The following is a 16,713-nucleotide window of genomic DNA, read 5'->3' as shown; positions in this document are numbered from 1 at the left end:
TATGAAAAAGTGAAAATAGCCGGAGGGGTGGGGCAAAGTAAGAGTGTCCTGAATATGATTGGCTGAAGTGGATGCCACTCATAAACCGAGCCTCGGCGCCCAGCCCTCTTCGCTTCCAGCAGGCCTTGCGCGCAGGAACATGGCGGCGTCCAGGTGGAGGTCTTGAGGGTTATCAAGTTGGTATGGCGTTGGTATCGGGGCCCGCGAGGCGGGCACTGGTTCGCCCTGGGCGGCTCGGCCTCGGGGACTGCGGGGCTCCGAGACGCGGGGCGTACGAGTGGGGCGTGCGCTCTACGCGGAAGCCCGAGCCTCGTCCCCTGGACAGGGTGTACGAGATCCCGGGGCTGGAGCCCATCACGTACGCGGGGAAGATGCACTTCATGCCCGGGCTGGCGAGGCCGGTCTTCCCGCCCTGGGACCCCGGTTGGACGCACCCAAAGTTCCGCCGCCCAACCCCGGTTCACGAGCAGCCGTTGTACAAGGATCAGGCCTGCTACGTCTTCCACCAGGGTTGCCGCCTCCTCGAGGGTGAGGCCCTAGGACGGGAAGGAGGGGATCTCCTTCCTCTGCCCAGCACCGACCCCAACTTTCCGTGGCCTTGCAACTTTGGGGGTCTCGGTTTCTTCGACTGCGAAATGGGTAGTGATGACGTCTTCTGAGGGTTTCAGGTTTAAGTGGGATGAGAAGTGTGCTTCTGTGAGGCAGTGTTAGGTTGAATGGCGGAGTGAAAAGACCTGGTTTCTGGCCTGTCCCTGCCTCCATCTAATTCTGTGTGATTTGGGGCAAGTGGCTGAAATTTCCGGAGTCTCCATTTTCTGTGAACTCAGTGGTTTTGATTAGATGATCCACATTGACCCTTCCAGCTCTTAATACCTTGGAGATGTAATTGTACATTGAATGATTTGATGGAGGGAGTTTATAGTGGAAAGAGACAGCAGAAAGCATGCTTAATCTGGTTTATGGCCTCTTTTGGCAGGATTGCTGAGTGTGACAGAGAGGTGCCCACACAGGTGCCGTGGGTTAATAATAGTGAACCCAGGGCTACCTCTCTTGTGTCCTAGGTCAATGTCCTCTGTCAGAGGTCAGAGCTGAGATGTTTTTAAGGAAGGGTTCTGGACCTAAAAGCCATCTAGCCTATTTCTGCTCCCCTTTTACTAAGAACAGGTCTTAACAACTGAGCTGAATGAAACCAGTGTGTCTAGAGCAGAACCAGAATTATTTTCCAGAGTCTATGGGGATGGGGGAGCTTTTTATTGAGGGTCCCTTTCCCTGTTCTTCTTACCTCTTCTTCCTTAGTCCCCAAATCACTGTGGGGATGGGGCAGGTTCTGGAAACACAAAATGGTCAAGGTCAGTGGAAGCAGTATTTTCCAAGGACTAATTAGGAAAGAAAGAGACCTGGCAGGATTTGGGGACTAAACCAAAGAATAAATCCTAGATTTGAAAAAAACTTAACTGGCCAGCCTTTTAAGCTGCTCAGACCCATTCCTGAAAGCTGAATTTCCAGCATCTAAACATTCCCATTGCCCTACCTGGGTATTGTAATGGACCTCACAAGACTTGTACACACCCCCCCACCCCCATTTTGTTTAAGTAGACTCCACACCCAGCATGGGGCTAGAATCCATGACTCTGAGATTAAGAGTCCATGCTAAGGACTGAGCCATCCAGGTGCCCCACCCTTGTGTGACCCTTGTAACATTACTAGGCTTTAGGGTAGACAGACTCAGGTGCTCCTCTCCATCATCACTTAAAGGGTATGTGACTTGAAACAAATTCTTTAGTCTCTGAATTTCATCCTCCATTCCATAAAATCCCATCCGATCTGCAGATAAAGTTCCTGGCCCAGGGTAGATGGTGGTGCTGAGTAAATGGCAGCTCTAATGATTACGTATTATTCATATCCTAGGGAACCATGAAATCTCAATATTTTAATCCACTGTCAAGTTTAAGGAACAACGGCAGTGCCAGAACTAAAATTCAGCTTATCTGACTCTGGTCCAGGGCTTTTTCTGCTGTGCCATAAAATCCAGAAGTTATATTTCTAAATGATTGTATGTACCATGTCCTATAAGCCTCAAAGTGAAAAGTCTCATTGCCTTCACAGCATTTCATTTATTAGCACAAAGGAAATTGCTTGAGAATGTTTCGCCCAGAGTATACTAGGCTCGGCTTAATCCTAGGCATAGCATTACAAATGAAGATATGTGCTGGCGAGAGTAGCCTGCTAACCAAAGCCGTCACCAGCCTGCTGTCAATTTGTGACTACAGCCATGGACAAGAATACAGTATTAACTTTGTTCTGAGGGTAGGGGACTGGGATGTGGATTTGATGCAGAGCTTAGGTCCGTAGCGCTGGACCAGTTCTTCCCTCAGAGAAGCCAGATCTGGGGAAGGGGAAGCAAGGGACTTCTGCTTGGCATCACAGCCCATCCCACTGACAATAGCTGTCATTCCTTACTGTCTGAAAACGAAGCAGTCTGAATGAAATCTATTTTTGTTTATTTATATCCCATTATTTCCTGAAAAGTATTTCAGGCATCTTATAGAAACTTTACAGCACAGCCAAATTAAATTAAAAACATATAGGTCAGGGACTCTACATGAAGGAGAAATAAAACAGTGAGGTAAATACAAAAAAATCCATTCTGTGAGGTTCCGCTTGCTAAGGGGGAGCCCCAGACTTGGCTCTCAGCCTGTTAAGGGTGCAGAGCAGGGTCAGCTGACCCGGCCAGTTGCCCGTTTCTGTAAATAGTTTACTAGAACACAGCCGCACTCACTTGTTTACTTGTAGCCCCTGGCTGCTTTCATTGCCACAGTGGCAGAGATGAGCAGTTGTGACAGAATGTATGGCTCAGAAGCTGAAAATATTTACTATCTGGCCCTTGAGGGAAAAGTTTGTTGACGCCTGGTATAGGGAGGAACATTTTCAGTTACGCAGTTCACCATGTCTATAAGACAAAGCTGTACTATCCCAGGAGAAGCCCAACCTTCCAGTACTGAGGCCAGGGAGGATCCTGTGTAATAAATGGAACGCGTGATCCTTCTGAAAAATCACAGCAGTGCATTTCATAGGGCTTCTACGTATAAAAATCTGTTTAAAGATAGCTCATTGTAGAAGCTCAGGGTTAGGTGAGATGTGAAAGATTATCTGTTTCAGTGCTCCCAAACTCAGGGCCCCTGAAGTTACTCATGATTAGTAAGTTATTCCATTATTTCCAGAAGCTGTTTTCCCTTGATGCAGCAGCATGGGCTTCACCCTCGGCCCACACCTAATACATGGGATCTATTTGGTAGACGTGGGCTTTTCCTTTTTTTTTTTTTTTCTTTTAAAGATTTATTTATTTATTTGACAGAGAGATCACAAGTAGCAGAGAGGCAGGCAGAGACAGAAGGGGAAGCAGGCTCCCCGCTGAGCAGAGAGCCTGATGCTGGGCTCGATCCCAGGACCCTGAGATCACAACCTGAGCCGAAGGCAGAGGCTTAACCCACTGAGCCACCCAGGTGCCCCGACCATGGGCTTTTCCAGTCAGGGACTTGGATGTTGGTTATAAAGGGATCGAGGATTTGAAATGCTGGCATCTACTGATCTAGTCCTTGAGTCTGGAGTCTGTCTGAATCTTGCAGGCAACAGATGGACTGTTTCCCACAAGATTCAGCCTTACGATCCCAGCCATCTCCGCTGCTGTTTGAATCGCTCCTGTGCAGGCTCTCACTACCTCAGTCAGCTTGACCATCCGCAGGAATACAGTCATGCCTTCCATCGAGTTGGAATCGGCTGTCCTGGCTTCTACTCTTATTTTTTAGTTCTGACTCCTCAGATGTCACAGTACAAATCCTGTCTCTCTCAGGGCAGACCTCTCCCCAAGATGCTACTGGCAGACTTAAGCAACTCTTACTTACTTGTCTTCTTTTTTTGTTTGTTTGTTTGTCTTGTTTTTGTGACGGATTACCCCAAAGGTGTAAAGCAGGCCCTCTGGCTTACCAAGACCAAGTTAATAGAAGGACTTCCTGAGAAAGTGCTTAGCCTCGTCACTGATCCAAAGAACTGCATAGAGAACCAAGATGAACGCCTTTTGAACGTGATCTCTCACGCCCGTCTCTGGCACTCCACTGAAGACACCCCCAAGAGAGAGGCCTACTGGTAAGTTTCCCCCAACTCAGTAAGATTTCTAGTTGATCGATTTTAGAGTCAGCCTTGTGCTTTAAATCTCCAAATGTCTCTTCCTTCCTCCCAGCCCAGTCATTATGGACAGTCTGCTACAGCTTTGTAGATCTCAGATTCTCAAGCATCCCTCTCTGGCCAGGAGGATCTATGCTAGTAACTACAGGTTATCCACCACCTGGAATCGAGGTTGGTCATCTTGTCTGCTTTTTATCTTTCTACTCCTAACCCCACTACCTGGTCACCACCACCGTGTCCTTGCCTGTGCTCATTTCCAACTTTCACAGACCACTTGTAGAATCAGACACATCCTCCTGTCCTGAGCCACAGACCAGTTCTTTTTTTTCTTTTTTAAGGGAAAGATGGGAGAGAGAGAGAATCTTAAGCAGGCTCCGTGCCTAGCACGGAGCCCGATGTGGGGCTTAATCTCACAATCCTGACATCATGACCTGAGCTGAAGTCAAGAATAGGGCGCTTAACCCACTGAGCCCCGGGTGTTCCTCAGTCTTTGTTTTTCATCACTTCTTCCCATGACTTAATTTAGCCGTATCTAGTATCTATTGAGTGCCTGTGAGGGCCTAAATGTTGAAGATAAGAAGTAATAAAGCGTAGGCAGTCTCTGCCTTCACAGAGCTCATACTCGATGGTCAGAGCCTTATTACCCCATTCGTGCTTTTCTCCTTTTCCAAATCCATTTTCTGTGTAGCTGCTAGACTGATCTTTCTAAAGTTCACTTCCCTCCCCTGTTTCAGACCCTTCACTGCCTCCCAGGAACTTCAGCCGTTTATGATCAGATGCACCCCACTGATCTGGCCGCCCGCTGGGTTTCTGGTCTTCTCTCCTTACCGCCCTACCCCCAGCACACCCCCAGGCCAAATGTACACTTCAGCTGCTTGCAGCTTTTTGGCATCAAGCTTTTACATCTTTTGCATTGTGCTGTATGTTCTGTGTGGAATGCTTTTTTCTACTTTTCTCGTTTGGCTAAATTCTGCTTGTCTGTGAGGCTCAGCTCCAGCCCCGTTCCTACGTGAGTGCGGACATTAGCTAGTCTGCCTCTGTGCTCCTGGTGCCCATCGTGCCTCTTGTTACCAGAGCAATATTGTACCGTATTGGAATTCTCTAATCTCTCCTCTGTCCTCCCACTAAAGGGAACTCCTGACAGCAGGGACCGTGTCTCACTCATTTTTGTGCACAGTGTCTAACAGTTGCCGGCACGTGAGCAGTGCTGACCGAGGGGTCGGGTGGGTGATGACCACCCGAGGGGTTTCCGGCAGGGATGTTCCAGGCACACCAGCGTTCCGACTAGCGGAATCCTGGTGCAGGGAAACTGGCTGTGGAATGATTGGGGATTTTCAGGGCATCTGCTTGGTCAGGTTTCTCCAGCTTGCCCCTTTTGAGTATGGACTTCCTGGCAAGGAGTCAACTGTGCAGAGGTAATGGCACCACTAAGGAAATTAGTGAACCTCATTAATAGAGGAGTACTTGTTGGCCCGTCATCAACTATTACCTCTAATTAAACTGCCCCATTTGGAGCTGTCACTGGAGGAGGGATGTGGAGGGAATTGAATTGGAAACCACACTAGAGTGGTCTGTGGGGAGAATCTGAAACCCAAGGTTAGGAGAGGTCCAGGCACATTTATCTTCCTTGCAGATGATATGTGAGGAAACAGGAAATATTTTAGGAAACTATTCCCGAGATGTGGGCGTGACGTGTTTTACCAAGCGGCTCAGAGTTCATCCATCCACAGACGTGGTATCCCTGCTTTACACATGCAGTGAGGGAGACCACGTGCTAATTAGGTGGCGGTGCTGTGGACCGAACCAGCTGTTAGATGTAGAAGGTCATCACCCCTGACCCGTTACCATGGCGCTGTGATTTGACTGTCCAGAGCACCTCCAGAGGAAGATTTGGCTCTGTGGAGAATCTTCAGGAGGCCGTTCTCAGGGGAGCCTTTCAGGCACATCTTGCCTGGTGGCATGCAGCCTCCTGTGGAGACCTCAGGTAGGGGCATGCGCACACGCTCATAGTGTCAGCTTCGCTGGTGTGTCAGGTGTGTGTTTCCTCATAAACTGCCGTCTGTGTAGCCAGGACCCCGATCCGTCTTAGGTGAGGCTTCCTGACTGGCCTGATATTCCCTCACTGTTGGTTGTTGAGGACAACTTGGTCCCCTTCCTGAGTTAATAGTCTTTCTTCTTAGCCTCTAGTCCCCTCCCCCTTCACCCCCTCTCTCCTTCCCTGCCACATTCTGGGCATCACCTGGTTTGTCTCCCTAAACTCTGCCATGGAGCAGCACACTTATGTGCCTTCGCACATGTTCCTCCTAACTAAAATGTTTTTCCTTCCCTTTTCTTGCCTGGGTGACTATTAACCAACCAAGGGCGTTTTGCGCCCTAAGGGAGATTTGGCAGGGTCTGGAGACACTTCTGATTATCATGACTTGAACGGGGGGAGTTCTGCTGGCATCTGGTGGGTGGGGGCCGGGGGTGCTGGCAGACCTCCACGGTGCACATGACAGTTTATCTCATCAAAGAGTTAGCCAGTCCAAAATGAGAGTAGGGCCAAAGTTGAGAAACTCTGCTCTTATCCATCCTTCAGAAACCAGTTCAAAGGCATACCACTTTCAGGAAGCTTCCCAGGCCTCCCAGAGGAGGTCAGTTTTCTCCCTCTACTGTCTCTGAGTATGGTTTGTACTTTTGTATACACTTACTACCTAAGAAGCTTCTTGAGAGCAGAGGGTAGCTCTCACTCATTTCTGGGTCCCCAGCATAGAGCAGGTGCTTGGGAAGATCTGTGTGGGGCAGCCCCGAATCCAGACTGCCAGGTGGCCGCAGGGTCATTGGCAAGGGAACACAGGAAGAAGAGTGCTCTGGTTGGTCCCCTTCTCAACATCTCGACCAAAGTTTTGTTTTCTGCGATTAGGGTGATCAGCTGGGAAAGCAGTTAAGACTTGAGGAGCATGGTAGGATGAAGGCTCTAGGCTTGGCTGAAGTGAGGTAAGCCTTTGGATTAGGGTAGACTAATCGTCTTTCTCCCCTTGTAGAGTCTTTTTTCCTTCAGGTCCGTGGTTCCAGTGGAGCTCGACTGAATGCCAAGGATCCACTGCCCACCATCGCCTCCAGAGAGGAGGTCGAAGCTACTAAGAATCATGTTCTTGAGACCTTCTATCCCATATCTCCCACTATTGATCTTCAGGAATCCAATGTTTATGATGTGGAAGACAATACAGGTAAGTGTCACAGCCTCGCGTCTCCACACAGCGTGGAGATGAGGGACGTCCTTTTTTTGAAGGGAAGGAGTATATTAAATATTGAGTCTGTGTTCCGCACCTCACACACATTTTCTTCTGAGAGCCACGTAGCAGTGTATCCCCACTTTGCTTTTGACCCCTGAGAGGTAACTGTTACGTCAGAGCTGTAATGGGTGGCTGTGGGGCTTCTGGCTATGGGCCAAGTGTTTCCTTTATTCACAGGTCCCTTAAAAGACACCCCTCTTCCTGTGTACCCATAAACCCTGCCCAGCCACCTGCTAGGACTGAGGACCCCCCCCCAGGCCTTGAATGGGGGTATTCATCAAAACTCCATCAAATAAGCCCCCACCACCTCCCCTGGCGGCGGTGACAGAAGCCAGAGCATCAGGCTAGGCAGGCCCACGGCTCACGCCCTCCAGTCCGTCCCTAGGAGTTGTAGCGCTTTCCTTCTAACCTCATCTCCACGGCGACAGCTTCCAGGAGGCCCAGCCTGTTGCTGCAACCTCCCAACTTGCTGGCCAGCCTGACCTGGGCTGTTTTCTCTCAGTCCATCTGGTTCCCGGTTCCAGAAGCACCTTCTGACACCCACATTCTGTCCCTTCCCTTCAGTCCTCTGTCCCCACCTCCCCAGGGCCTGCCGGGTACAGGTGGAAGTCCTCATCTTACAACATGAGGGCCTCAGGTCTTGGTACCTCTCTTCAGCCTCACCTTGAGGAGTCCCCTGCTGCCCGCCCCCGGCCCTCCGCTGTAGTCCAGCTACACGTAACACATTGTGCTCTTTCTCACCACAGGCTCTAGTGTGTCCTCTTCCCTCTGCCTGAGGTGTGTGGCTGTCCACCTCTTGCTGTCTTCCCCTCAGTGGTTCATCTGTCATCAGGGGCCTTTCCTCTGTCCTTCCCCAGCCCCAGCTCACCCAACTCAGATCTTCACATGTCCCTCTGTGTGGACGCCCCCCCCAACCCAGGACGGAGCCCCTCAAAGGCAGTGGCAGGCCGTGCTCGGCCTCTGCTCCTGGCCCTTGTCTGACCCTGGCGCCTGTCTCAGGCTGGGCGCTTGGAGCGCTGACCAGCTGAAGCAAGGATGGAGGCCCGAGGGAGGGCGTCTCTAAGTAGTGCTTGCTTCTGGGATATTTCAGAACCCATGTTTTCCCAGCTTCTTCCTCCTTGTTACCTACTTCTACTAATCCGGGTTGCTCGTTCTGGAAGCTGCCAGCCTACCAAGGATTTACTCTTGGCCACAGGGGACGCACGTGGTGGCCTGGCAGGGTTGTGGCTGGGAGGAACAAGGGCTCAGCTTTGATCCGCAGTGCCAGCGTTTGCAGAGCACTTGGGAGGCATGAGGCGAGGCCTTTATCGTGAATAATAAAGTATGGGATGTTGCTGATGGTTGGCTTTTAAAAAAATAATTAGCATAGCGTCCAGGTTTCCTTCTACTAGCAGTTGCTGTCCCCTGTGTGCTTGAATGAGCGAGAAAGGGGTAGAGTTAGAGCTAGCACACAGGAGTCAACCTAGCACAGGTCGGCAACATTTTCAGTGAAGAGCCAAAATAGTAAATATTTCAGGTTGTGCAGGCCACATAGGGTCTCTGACAGCTACTTCGTAGACATTGTGTCCGTGAGTGGGCATGGCTATGCTCCGCTAGAAACTGTTCATTAAAACAGGTGGGGGCCGGGGGGCGATGTGGCTGGCAGACTGGTTTGCCATCCCCCAAGCTGTAGTGATGGCATCTGCCTTTACAGAATCTCTGTGGTGCCTGGCACTGAGCAAGGGCGAGGTGACTTTCCAAAGGCTCTGCGACAGGCTGTTACTAATCTCCGTTCCTCCACGTGATTATGTATCTTGCAGGATTCCAGGAGGGTTATCCTTACCCCTATCCCCACACCCTGTATTTCCTGGAGACAGCCAATTTACGGCCACACCGCTTTCAACCAGATCAGCTGCGGGCCAAGATGATCCTGTTTGCCTTTGGCAACGCCCTGGTCCAGGCCCGGCGCCTCTATGGGGTATGTATGTGGAGAAGACCTCCGAGCTACTTGACGTGGTGTTGGCCTCCTGCCTTACACTGCTTCAAGGAAGAAGGGAGGTGCAGGGGGATCCCTTGCTTGACTGAGGACTTCCAGGGACAGGCACTTCCACACACCTTGTGGACATAAACTGGCATCTGGGGGCCTCCTGTGTGCCTGCTTGTCTTTTACATAAGAGACCTCGTGTGTTCATCAGAATAGCCCACGAGGTTTCTTTGTCATCCCCATTTTCCAGTTATGCCCCTGAACCGCCAGCAGGTTAAGCAGCTTGTCAGCTTTACACAGCAGTGAGTGGTGGAGAAGGGGGCAGAACTGGGTGTAGCCAGCTCCTCGGGCTTTTGTTATTCCTGCTCTAGTACGACTCTCGTGGTTCTGTGAGAGCAGAACGGGGCACGATCCTCCACAGGCAGGAGGAGGTGAAGCAGAGATGATACAGACCTGTGTGCCAAATGAGGACAGGCTTGGGGACCAAGACACCACTTGGTGATAGCCCCTTGATTCTGGGAGGAGCTCTTAAGGACCTGGATTGTTTAGAACGTGGGCTGAGTAGTTGTCCCACAGAGCTGTCCCTAAAATGGGGGAAAGCCTGGCCAGGGAGCAGCGGCCTCGAGGGAGGGAGTAGGGAATGGCAGCCTGGGACACTGGATCCCGGGGTGGTGGGGGGGGGTGGGGGGTTGTGTTGGGGGAGTGCTGAGAGCTGAGGATTGAAGAGATTCACAATGTTCTCTTTTCCCTGTTTCCCATCCTACTTGGTCTAGGAACTAGTGGGGTTGGAGGCATGTGGTTGGGCAAACGCGATAGGGTGTGGAATGGACCTTGCCTATATTGGGCATTTGCTACATTCCAGGGTTCTTTATATCCGTGTTCCTCAAAGTGTGGGCCTGGATTAGCAGCATAGGTGTCATCCGGGAACTTGGTGGAGGTAGATTCTACCGCATCAGGAACTCTGGGGTGGCGCCCAAGTAACCGGTGTTGCCAGGAGCCCTTCGGGTGGTGCTGGCTTTAGCTCGGGCTTGAGAACCACAGCTCTGAGTTTGAGAACCACTGCCTGTAGCAACCCTCCGTCGCAGATGCCCCTGGCCTCATAGCTGAGGAAACTTGAGGCTCAAGGAGGCCAGGTGCCTTCCCAGTTCACACAGCTAAGAGATCGGCAGCTGTTACATCTTTATGTGACCTTCTTGTGTCTCTTCAGTCCTTGAAGGTTATCTTTGTTTCCGCTCTTTGACTATGTACTTAGGAAGGCTCTGGAAGGTTAGGTGACTTGCCCAAGATCCCACAGCTGTTGCGTGGGGAAGCAAGCACTGCGGCCCTGATCCCTCTAGCTTCAAAAGATGTGCTGCCTCCCATCTCCCGGGCAGGGGAGCGGAGCGGGCGGGGTGGCACGCCAGGGACCCGCTTTGCAGGCTCCTCGCCGCTCCTGTGCCAGCTGCTGCCAGCGGAGCATGGCTAGCGACGCTGCCGCTAATTGCCACCCGGTTGGGTAGGAGGGGAGACCTCCCCCACCCCCTCCAGGTACGAATTATTCCTGGGGATGTGAAGTTGAGCAATTACGGGAAGAGCCTCCGTGTAAAAGGTAAAATTGCTGAGAAATTTATGTACTACCTGCAGTTTTATTGATCTGTAGAGGGAGATAAGAGTCAATACAGAATCTCAGCTAACACTTAGAGGTACTTTTCTTTTTATTTATTTCTCATGCAGCTAAGAACAGGTATTTCTAAGGCCAGCAGTCCCAGTGTGGCCCACACCGCCATCTGACATTAACTGTTCCTAATGTCCCATTCCGCTCTGGAGGGGCGAACGTAGGCAGCGTTTTGGATCAAGGATGCTCTGCTTCCTGGGGCCTGCCTGCTGGCTCTCTGTCCAGCAGCTGGCCCTCACCCAACTGCACTGTTGCGAAGCCTCTGGGAGTGGGGGGGGGGGGGGTGAGCGTGTCGTTTCTCATCCATCCTGGGACGCTCCTGGGAGTGACAGCAGGTACTCCTGTCCCATGGTGTTGGACACCAGGGCTCGACCACGATGGGAGGGGTGTCAGTGATTTCCTGGTGTGGGGTCTGATCCTGGCTCACGTCCCATGGGCAGCCTTGCACAAATGATAGCACCTCTCCGACGCTCAGTTTCCCCATCTGTGAAATGGGGACAGACTGTTGGATCTGTGAGCTTACTGGTGGCTGTAAAGCCGGTGACCCACCTGGCGTGTGCGAAGTGTGCGGGAGCTGGTTGCTGCGGGGGTCCAGACCGAGTGGCGCTCCTTGAAGGGGAGCACCAGCACGCGGGCTGCCAGGTGAAAGCCTGCTGCCAACACGCTGGTGCAGATAGCCCGGTAGCCTGATGCCTTCTCAGAGCTGCACTGGGGGCATGAAGCCCAGGGCCGGGCTTTCCGGGGCACCAGGCCCTTGGGAGTAAGGTGCTGTGGGAACTGAGTAGGCATAGCACTGGCCGGGCCACTGTGGAACATCAGGTCAGTCCCTAGCCTTGCTGAGACTGTTTCCTCATCTGGCAAGTAGAGTGGGAACAGAGTGAGCTTATATATTCACTGACCCATTGGTGGAACCAGTGTTACTGTTGTTGCCATCGGATAACACCACGGGTCTGAGGGATATCCCATCATTAAGCTCCTGTCACCTTCCTGTACTCTACCACTGGCCCAGTCCTCACTCCCCTGCGGCAGGAATTACTGCTTCGTGTGCTTATCCAGGAGGTGCCGGGTCAGGCAGAGCTGGGCTGGGGGAGGGAGGGATGGCCTTGCCCTGGCCCCTGCCCCTGCCCCGCGGTCAGAGCCTTCGACGGGAGCGGGCACTGGCTGTGGAAGCTGCAGGCTCGGTGCTGTTCTTTATGCCCCGCTGTGTCTGGTTTGACTTCTTTGTCCCGTTTCGCTCTCAGAACGACGCTAAGGTTTTGGAGCAGCCGGTGGTTGTGCAGAGCGTGGGCACCGATGGACGTGTCTTCCAGTTCCTTGTGCTGCAGCTGAACACCACGCAGCTGGCCTCCAACGAGGGCGTCAAGAATCTGGTCTGGGTGGACTCAGACCAGCTCCTCTATCAGCATTTTTGGTGTCGCCCAGTGATCAAAAAGAAGGTGGTTATGGTAAGTTCTGCCATCTCCAGCCTGGTGATGGGACGGGGACCGTGACTCCGTGTCCCCAGAGTGAGCCAGGGATGGAGCTGAAGGGATGCTCGCAGTGGGGACCCTGGCTTTAGGGTCGTCCTGCCCAGGATCTCTCTGGGAGCGCTTCTTCTGTCCTGGGCCCTGCCTGGCCCTCCATGCCCCTCCTGCTTCCCTGTGCCCCCAGCATGGCTAGCACCTCACTGTGCCCCCATATGCCCTGCTGCTGCTGGCTCGGGCCCCTCAGGGATGCTGCTGCTTTTTTGTAGGAGGCGTTTCCCTTCTCCCCCTGCCCTCCATTTCTCTTTTGTCGGGCCATCCTCTCCTTGGCCTTCCAGGTCTAGCATAAGGACCTCCCCACCCCCACCCCATCCCACTGCTAGCCTCACTGCCGTCCCTCAGGTGGGTCCCCATAGCCCCTGTGTTCCCCCATCACAGCACAGTCCTGCTGTTTCCAGATTTTTCTCCTCCATCAAATGGAGCTCCAAGCTCCTCGGAGGTGGGGCCCATGGACGAGGCCTTCATTCTTTTCTTCCCTCGGACATGGGATTCTTTCTGGGGCCTTGTCACTGTCGCTGGTGCTCCACTGGCAGAGTCCCGGCCTGCTTTCTGTGCACCGCACAGTGACCGTTCTGATTCATAATGTGAGGACAGGCAGCGATAAGCACCCTGAAGGGACGAGGGGACCTTGGGGGCTGCTGGGTCTGCAGCTAGCTGTGTCCTGGGTCCCACACGGGCCTGAGCTGGTGTGCTACGCGGAGCTGGTGTTGGGCTTTTGAACAGAATCGGCATGGCAGCTGCCTGCTTAGCTCTCCAGCATCTGCCGGTGCTGTTTCTGCCCCAGAAGTGCCTCCCTGGGTGGGGCCCTTTTCTTTGGCCCAGACACCATCGTGTATCACCTGCAGCCACACCAGCTGCCTCTGCACTCTCTGCTCTTACCCTGTCTCTTCCTCCCCCGTGTGTCTCTGGGTTCTCCCTTCCAGAACACTGACTTAGTGGCAGACACATCCTGGCTGGTCAGATGGCTCCTGCCCCCCCAGCCCTGAGCCCCCAGCACAGGCCCTGGGCTCCAGCCTTGCCCTTCTGCTTCCTGCCTTTGCTGGCACAGAGACTTGTCTGTCAGAGGCCGCCTGCCTTTTCTTTTTCCCTCCGGCCCATGCTACTTGCCCTGTAAGACTCGTTCATACTCATGGGAAACCATGAGTCATCTCTGCTTTCTGAGCATCTTTTCCCTATGTCTGCTGTGAGGCCCGTCAGCTTTTATCGTCACTGTTTGGAGATCTGGCCGTAAGCTCCTTGAGGGCAGAGCCAGATTCAAGCCACTGTTGGGTTTCTGGCACGGGGCACAGGCCTGGTACAGAGAGAAGGGGTCTGATCGATGTGTGTGAACGAGTGAGGGATTATTGTCCCTGAGAATGAAAGGGGGGCAGCAGACCATTGGTTCATGGTGGTTTAGGGGAGGGGTTGGGGAAGAGGGTGGTGTCAACAGCGCTAGGAGAGCCTCATGTCCTCCAGCCCAGCCTCTGGGGTATCTCTTCACTGCAGGCTCCCCGGTGCCCCTCTTTGGTCCATGAGAGGAGAAGACGGGCATTATCCCGACATTTAGAATTTACGTAAAATCCACCTTTGTTTTCATTGCTGCCATTAAACCTTGTAGCAGGATCCTAATGGGCTGTGTTCTTTCCAGGAACCTGTTGGGCCAACTGGTTTCCAGCCTGAGACATTCAGGAAGTTTTTAGCTCTGTACTTGCATGGTGCTGTGTGAACCCAGGACCACTCTGGGGTCTCGAGGCCCCCGGCCCCTTCCGCATGAGACGCTGTATCCAGAGCAGTGCTGGGCCGCCCGGAGCCTCCGTGCTCACCCAGCCTGTGGTCTGGCTGCCGATAGAGAGCCCTTCCGCTGCCCCAGAGCCTGTGCCTGTGTGTGGGGGAGCAGTGGGAGCGGGGTGCCCGTAGCTGTATGCGAGCCCCGCCATGACCCGGCCTCTGTGTGGGTGTGGGCCCTGAAGCCTGACCTGCCCCCGGGAAGCTGGGCTGTGCCCACTGCCGACTCTGACTTAAGATGACTTCAGATAAGAATCTTCGTCTCTTTGAGTTTCACCTTGTTCATTTGACACTTGATGATAATGACCTCCCGTATTGTGAAGATGGAGCGGCCGCCACAGGATAGGTCCTCTCTGAGGCTCCCTGGGTTCTTGTGGGACTCTCCAGACTGGGCACATTTCACCAGGGCTGCAGGAACTCTGACTAGAACATTTGTTGTGGATTTCTCCCTAGCATCCGGGTAAATAGAGCAAGTACATCCTTGGTTTGGCTGGCCTCTCTCTGTTCACACCACCTCCGAGTCCTGCCCTGGACCCTGCACCGTAGACCCAGCACCCTGTCTTGTCCTTCTGTGTCGTTTCCATATTCAGGGAAGCGCTTGAATGCCTGTGTGCTGGGCACTGTTCTGGGCCCTCGAGGTAAGGGACCTCAGATAGTAGGCCACCTAGGTCACACAGTGGGTGGCACAGGTCTGCTTCCTAGGTAAACACTTGGAGATGTGCAGATGAGTTTGGGGAATGTCTCGAGGACAAGCCCCTGTGGGGAGCGATGGGGCGTGCTGGGCGGAGAGCCCGAGCTCTGTGGGTTTGCACCTGAGGTCTTGACCAGTTCCCAGTTCTGTGGGAGTGGAGCCTTTCTGCAGACACTGTCAGCCTGCCACCAGTCATCGGATGCGCAGTGTTCCTCAGAACGAGAGCCCAAGGTGCAGCGGGTCGGAGGGCAAGTCCCAGAGGGAAGCAGGGAGGCTGGCCCTGCTGGAGGGCCTCTCAGGGGAGATCCAGGGGCAGCACGAGCCACTAGACCTGGTAAATGGCCAAGTGGAGCTCTGCCCCTGTGTGTCTGGCTCCCAGGCTCATCCTCTAGCCACTTTGCAACTTACCTTTTAGGCTTTGGTGGGATGGTGGTGGCGGCTTGAAGCCGGGCTGGGCTGGCTGAAACCCCTGGAGCCTGTGGGAGCGAGGCTGTGAGTCAGGCGGCCACGCCAGTGGGCTGCCAGCAGATGACCCTGTGGTTCGAGGACTGCCCTGGGAGGGGCCGGTGCTGGGCCCCAGCCCACCTTGAGTGAGGACAGCCCTTATGGCTGGCCTTGGGTGTGTCCCCTGTGGATCTCAGAGCTGAGCTCTGGGTCCGGCACAGCTGACCTGTGAGGTGAGGCAGACAGGACTGCCGGGTTTTATTGTCCCCCTACAGATGGGGAGACAGGCTCAGAGAGCAGGTGGTGTGGTGTGAAAAGCTGGGAGTCTCACATGTGATGACAGCTGCCTTTTCTACAGAGAGGTGTCCCTTCCCCCAAATCCCAAGAGCCTGCAGCCTCAGCCTCACTGTCTGCATCCAGGGTCCCTCCTGTGGGCAGCAGCACAGCCCTGCCCCCTCCAGCCCACAGGCTGTGGGTCCCCTCCCCAGCCGCGCCATGACAGAATCGAAGACTGGATCAGGATTGGGGCCTGAGCCCTAAGGTTCCCTGCTGCAGACCTCCGGGGCAGGCCAGCAGTCAGCCCAGTCTAAAAACCTGCTGTGCACCCTGCCCGACCTTGTGCTGGGAGCCAGAGCTGGAGCGGGAGCTACAGAAGGAGCCCTGGTCTCTTCTCCAGGGGCTCCCAGTTTGCCGGCAGATGCTGACAGAGCAGTGGCTCTCCTCTGGGTCCACGGAAGCCGTGAAGGCTGCCTTTTCCCTGCCTGAGCACCCACCCACACTAGGTGGCACAGCAAGCATCACCACAGAGGGGCCAGTATGCAGGCGTGACTGCCCAGCAAACATCCGTTCCTCCATGAGTAACTGAGCACCTGCTGGGTGATTCTGGGGACAAGGAACACTCAGATGTCCCCAGCTTGGAGGAACGCCTGGCCTCGGGGTTGCTGAGGGGCATTCGGTATTCTCATCCTGCAAGCAGAGGTGGGGGAGCCGGTGAGGCTAGAGGCAGGATCCCCTTCTAACTCGGCACCCCGCACCATGGCTCCCGCCTGCCTGGAGAGCACTGGTGGCGGCATGGGGCCCGCATGGCAGAGGCTGCGTGCTCAGGGAGCCAAACCCTTCAGAGCTGCGAATGCGGGTCAGGCCGAGCGCCGTCTGCCCAGTCATTCAGAGGGGTATATGCGGAGGAAGAGCCCAGAAGCCTTGTTCAAGGGGAGGGA

The 16,713-nt window shown here is 53.9% G+C and overlaps 1 protein-coding gene across 1 annotated transcript; it reads left to right on the top strand.

Moving 5' to 3' along the window:
• The first annotated feature begins 115 nt into the window (after positions 1-115).
• Positions 116-14,845, top strand: MRPL37 (mitochondrial ribosomal protein L37). The gene is made up of 7 exons (XM_046021871.1): positions 116-528; positions 3,960-4,143; positions 4,238-4,353; positions 7,206-7,391; positions 9,257-9,414; positions 12,316-12,519; positions 14,225-14,845. The coding sequence occupies exons 1-7, from the start codon at positions 183-185 to the stop codon at positions 14,300-14,302; spliced, it is 1,272 nt and encodes a 423-aa protein (XP_045877827.1). The 5' UTR covers positions 116-182; the 3' UTR covers positions 14,303-14,845.
• Positions 14,846-16,713: the final 1,868 nt, after the last annotated feature.

Source organism: Meles meles, chromosome 1 (genome assembly GCF_922984935.1).
Source record: "Meles meles chromosome 1, mMelMel3.1 paternal haplotype, whole genome shotgun sequence".
Lineage (NCBI taxonomy): Eukaryota > Metazoa > Chordata > Mammalia > Carnivora > Mustelidae > Meles > Meles meles.
This window is presented reverse-complemented; position numbering and strand designations above follow the sequence as displayed.